Raw genomic sequence first — 6,000 nt, forward strand, 5'->3', positions numbered from 1 at the left:
TGTTTCCAGAATTTGCATGAATGTTTCCCGTCTGCTTTAGGGCTTCTCCAATTTTGCATTGAATAATACAATCAGCAAGGACACTTTCAAATATATCCATGCCAAAGCTCCAGAGATGCCAATATCATTGGGGTCATCCAGGGCTGGCATTTAAGAATCTCCAAATTTCTCATCTGCAAGTCAGGCTGGACAGCTCCAGTGTTGTTCCTACCACCTTCAGTTCAGCTGTGAAGGCCTCCAACCCAACCTCTGCTTTTGAACTTGGCCAAAAACAAAGATCCTTTGCTTGGTCCCAAGCTCACTCAGGCTTCTGAACCTTCTGAACCTTCTCCTGGGCCCATCTGTGCCTGTTAAACCCCGTTTTGGCAGAGAAGCCTGCTAAGTGAGTGCAGCCAGAACCCAGTATCTGGTCAGCTTCCCCACCATCCACCATCCCCCAGCTGACTTCTGATGGCCTTGGCCTGTGTTCAGTAGAATCCTAATAGGTCAAATCATTCCCCACTCACCCCATGCTGTGTTTGGGGTTGAGCCCACCGCCCAGCTCCAGTTGCTCTTGTCCCCACACCGCTCATGATGGCTCTGAACTAAGTCTTCCCTACCAAGCTTCAATAACAAGCATTGAGCACCCTTTTTAACACCACCTACCCCCACCCTTAAATTCTCCATTCCTATTTAGATGATAGAAAAGGAATCCATTGGAAGCAGCAGCTTCATGGGCAGGATCTTGGCGGATGGACTGGAGGAGTATGGTTCCTGCTCCCGGCAACAAACCTGTTGGGTGACTTCGGGCCCACGCACCCTCACAGCTCCTCTCATTAGGGCACTTCCGCCCCTAGGGGGCGAGCGCACAGGGTCAGGAACCGCCCCCCCCCCCCATACGGGCTTTTATTTCTGTTAGAAGGCACCCCAGAATTTCCTACAGTGAGGAAAGGAGGCGAGGATTGCTTAAAAGGCTCAACTCCGCAGCCCACCTCTCCCTGGCGCCGCTCCCACGGCCGAGCCCCGAATTGATTTCCTTCCTACCCCCGCCTCCAGCTCCTCGTCCGTCCACCTCGGCCGCTTTCCACCGTCCCTTCGCCCTCACTCTCAAACGATTCCATCCACTTAGTCCCCCACACCCGCTCCAAGTGTGACCCCTAGATCGGAGACTGCCCCTCGCGAAGCCACCGCGGGCTGCTCCAGACCCGGGCCAAGTACCCCACGCGCGCTTGGGGAAACAGAGGTCGCTCCCGGGTCGGTCCACACCGCAGCAAACGCAGGCACAACGTGTTGATCCGCCGGGGGTCTTGGGGGCGGTGACGCTACCCTCGCCTCCGAAGGCCAGTCCCGGCGCAGGAAGCCCCTCGCGCGGCCGGGAGACCGGGGCCCCACGGAGCCACCACCTCTGGGCGCGTCCCGCTCACCCGCCAACTTGCGAGATGAGGAGCGCGAGCCCACGGCCCCCGGCGACGGGAGTCGCGCGCTCTCCCTCCCCAGTCCCCTGAGGCAAAGGGAAGGAAACCGATTCCGGACCTCGCACAACAGGTCCTGTGGGCACCTGCCAGGTTGGGGCCGTAGGGGCGACTGGCTGTGGAACGGGCTAGGGCCTTGCGCGGGAGCATTCCCTGCAGAGGGGCCTCTCCATTCACTGAGCCCCAGCCCCACAGCAAATCCCGAGTTTGGGGAGCAGGCATGATCCCGAAGGCGCGGACAGGCGCGGAGTTTCGGACGCGGGTGGCACCGATCCGTCCTTTCCGAGAGCGAAGTTAGCGGATGCAGGGAAAACGGCCCCTATGGGCTCTGCAGGACGTAACCCTCGGGGGCGACTGGCGACCACTCACCTTGTGCCTGCGCCTCCATGGTGGCCGACTTTCGAACTGCGCGCAGCGGGGACGCGAAGCCGATGGCAGCTGGAAAAGAGCTCAGGACGCAGCTGGCCCTGCCGCTGGCGCCCTCTCCAGGCACGCGTGTTGCAGTCGCGGCGTGGACGGATGTGTGACCGCGGACGGACCCCGCTGGCAGTTTCTGCTTACCTCCGCCCCTTCCAGTCCACCTGGCCTTCGCCACGCTGGAAAGCGCCACCTACCGGCCGCTCTGCACAGCAGGCGGAAGGCGTCCACCACCGACCCACGGGAAGTTGGCGCGGAGATGGGCTTGGTAGTGGTTAATGCCCTGGGAGGAAGGAAGGGGACCTGAGTTCACAACGCTGAATCCCTGCTCCTCTGGGAGATCGAATTAGGGGCTGCAAGCCTTGTTCCCAACACCTGGCAAGTGATCAATACATAACCTTGTTTTACATATAGATCCTTTTCCTTTTAACTACACCTTATTTGTGTATATCGTTTATTCATTGACATCGAGCTTGAGGTCAACGGCACTGTTAACTGTTACCAGAACAAAGGTTCAGCCTATTTAACATACACATTTTCTAATTAACGTCATAGTAATCTTGGACCGAACACTCGAGAGCACTACAGCATTATGCTTGGGGCCATTTTAAATAGCAAAATCCACACAAGTACTCACACACACCCCGGCTGGGAACGGGGAACTTGTTTGTAGCATGGGAGTTGAGACAAGAAGGCAGAGCCACCGTATTTGAGCTTAGTTGGAACCCCATGAATCTTTTGAACGCTCCATTCAAGTCCCCCAGTCACAGTGAAAGCACTAAGAGCATTGGTTTTAGTCTTACAGACATTTTAGTGTGGGGCCTGTGTTTGACGCAGTGGTTGCTATGCTGCTCCTGCTCGGCTTCTGGGGCAGCTTCCTGCTACCTGGGATACTTCCAGTCCTGGGGGAGATTTAGATTGAGTTCCAGGCTCCTGACTTTGGCCTAGCCCACACCTGGCTGTTGTGAGCATTTGGGAAGTAAACCAGAGGATGAAAAATCCTCTTCTATCTCTGCCTTTCAAACACACAAAAATAAAACAATAAAATTGGTGGGGAAGTGGATTTAAGAGACAAGTTTATTTTGGTGCAAAATTATTTTGAAACCCAACCAGAGATTTTTTTGTAACACATTTTCCATGAATATATTAATATATAATGTGACATATATTATGTGCTTTTATATTATCTATATATGTTAAACCAGAACCTGCAGGCTGTATTTGTAGGTTGATGGGGCAGTCATGTTTTCAGCAGAGACTAGAAAACCCCAGTCCTGTCTAAGACTTCCCTGGCTCTCCCTGCCCGAGACTGGCCACGTGATAAAGGAAGGCTTCTTTGAGGGTCTTTGCCTTACAGAATCTTGAAGGATGAAGGAAGCATGGCAAGGAACAAGAATTACCAGCTCAGGGCTGGGCAATGCGGCACAGCAGGTTAAGCCACTGCTTGGGACAGCCACATCCCATATCAGGACTGCTTCAAGCCCTGGCCCTTCTGCTTCCTACCGGCTTTGTGCTAATGCATCTGGGAAGACATATAGCATATAGAACTTCGTTCTGGATAGCCCATGTGCTTGGACCCTCGCCAACATCAGAGACCAGGTTAGAGTTCCTGGCTCCTGTCTTTGACCTAGCCTAGGCCTGGCTGTTGCGAACATTTGAGGAGTGAACTAGCAGGTGAAAGATCTCTCTCTTTCTCTCTCCTTCCTTTTCTCTTTGCCTTTCAAATGAATAAATAATGTATAGCAAAAAAGAATGATCAGCTCATATCTCACCTCAGCCCTTCTGTAGCTATGTGAGATCACCCCTTTTTCTCAACATCTACAAAAAAAAATCCTCTGTAAAATATGAGGGGTCTTCACAAAGCTTGTGGGAAATGTGTGTTATGAAACTATTCACGGATTTCAAAAATTTTTTGCGCCAAATTATCTATACTTTGATTCAATTGTTCTATGCATTTTTTTTTTGAAGTACCCTCATACAATGTAGTATTTGTCTACATTTGGTCTTCAATGGTTTACCACTTTTTGTGATTTTTTAAATTTTCTCTTTCTTTCTTGAAATAGGTGATAAATCTTGTCAGGGTTGTGTGTCAGTATTATATTAAGCCTCCCATAATTTCTGCCAAAGAACCTCATACAAATTCATAGCACAAGAAAGATATATTGAATAAACAATGAACTAAGCAGTAGGTTATATTTTATCCATGCTCCAGTTACTCTCAAAGTATAGACTAATAAACAATGAAGTCTCACATTTTCCCTTAAAAGATGAAATACTCATGATTTCCTGGTTCTTGTACAAACAAGTCAACATTTTTGATTGTGTTGAGGATGTCACCAATTTCTCTTTGGAACACCAAGCATAGGGCTTTTAAATTAGTTTTGGTGATAGTGACCAGGCATGCATGAAGTGACCCATGAGTAACTGAACCATTTCTATGGTCCTTGCAGTTGCCTAGAAATTAAACATCAGGTTAGCGTTGACCCTTGGCTGTTGAAATAAACTAAAAATAGTTCATGAGTTTCCAGTTTGAGTCATCTAACCTTCATCTACACTGACTCATTTTTCTGATTTGTAAATGTTAAGTCACTGCCCCTTTAGTGCCTGTTATCACTATTTATAATAATAATAAAATGTTGCTATTCATTCAGAGTTAATGAACATCTTCCATGTGCCAGGAGCTGTGCAAGATGCTAAGAACACGGCAAAGGGAGATGGCCATTTTTGTTCAGAAAGTTCATGATCTGATGACAAAAAAGAGAGGGAAATAAATTATTTTCAAAAGCAATGCAGTGTGGAAAGTGTGCCAGAGGTAAGCCCAGGCTGTGAGCACAGACCAACGCCTCCTCCCTCAGATTGGCAAGAGAAGATAAGGGAATGTTTCTCTGAGGATGTTTGCTGAGTCTGGAAGGATGAAGGAACTAGCCGGGTAAGTTGGGTTAGGCCCCACACAAGCGTTTAGCCAAGGGAAACTATTACTGAAGTGAATGTGTTATAAAAGGAAGGTTTAACTTTTGTATCCTTCCTTTTCCTGCTCACTTATAATGGTGAATTACCTTAAATTTTTTTGAAGATTCTTTATTTATTTATTTGAGAGGTAGAGTTATAGGCAAAGAGAAGGAAAGACAGAGAGAAAGGTCTTCCATTCACTGGTTCATTCCCTGTGGGGAGCAACTCGGACTAGACTAAGTTACCAGAATTAAGACTTATTCTATGCATCTGCTCTCCCACAATATGGCGCTGGGAGAAGAGTAAACAACTTCTACACAGCTGCCTCCAGTTCGACCAATAACCTGCAGGAGCTGATCCTGCTCCTGATTGGAGGAGAGCAGCATACTCGGCGTGTGGGTAGCAGAGTTGGGATTGGTGGAAGAGGACTATAAAGGAGGAGAGAGACAACATGCACCAGGAACATCTAAAGGGAACATCCGGATAACATCTGAGCAGCCCCCAAGAGAGCCGGCCGGCAGTGTGCCGCTCCCCCGTGGAAGTGGGGAAAGTGGCAGGGGGAGCCGCCCTTCCACGGAGGTGGAAGGGTCGGCAGCCAACCCGGGAAGGACCAGCAGCAAACCCGGGAAGGGCCGAGCAGACAAAAGAACAGCGCAGGGTTTAGTGTCATTCCTCCACGAATGGGGGAGCAACAATTCCCCAAATTGCCACAAAGACCAGAGCTGGGCCAATCCAAAGCCAGGAGCCTGGAGCTTCTTCTGGGTCTCCCATGTGGGTACAGGGGCCCAAGTACTTGGGCCATATTTTGCTGCTTACCCAGGCACATTAGCAGGGAGCTGGATCAGAAGTGGAGCAACCAGGACTCGAACCAGCTCCCATATGGGATGCTGGCACCAAAGATGGCAGCTTTTCCCACTACACCACAATGCTGGCCCCTTAAATTCTATAAAGTATAGTCGAACAGCCAACTTCACCCTCCTGTTCTTCATCTCTACAGCTACTCCTCAAGGGAAACAATGAGCTCGTGTTTGGCTGAATTAGTGACTTCTGGTTCACTCAAGAGCTGATCTTTCTGCAGAAGTGAGGATGCAGTAGACCAAAATTTGGTGTCGTCACCAAATGCCCAAAAGGATGGTGTTGTCAACAGTCCTCGTCTAAACCAGCTTCAAGTCCCCTGTAATGT

General features: G+C 49.7%; 1 protein-coding gene across 14 annotated transcripts in view; it reads right to left on the bottom strand.

The window, feature by feature from the left end:
* TPD52L1 (TPD52 like 1) overlaps positions 1-2,051 on the bottom strand; it is a 96,212-nt gene extending 94,161 nt beyond the window's left edge. For all 14 annotated transcript variants that reach the window (XR_011388538.1, XR_011388537.1, XR_007922839.2 and 11 more), the window contains exon 1: positions 1,821-2,051. Coding sequence is in view for 11 of the 14 variants with exons in the window: in XM_008263464.4 (XP_008261686.1) it covers positions 1,821-1,839 (19 nt within the window). In the remaining 3 variants the exon portion in view is untranslated. The remainder of the gene's footprint in view (positions 1-1,820) is intronic.
* Positions 2,052-6,000: the final 3,949 nt, after the last annotated feature.

This window comes from Oryctolagus cuniculus, chromosome 5 (assembly GCF_964237555.1).
Source record: "Oryctolagus cuniculus chromosome 5, mOryCun1.1, whole genome shotgun sequence".
Classification (NCBI taxonomy): Eukaryota; Metazoa; Chordata; class Mammalia; order Lagomorpha; family Leporidae; genus Oryctolagus; species Oryctolagus cuniculus.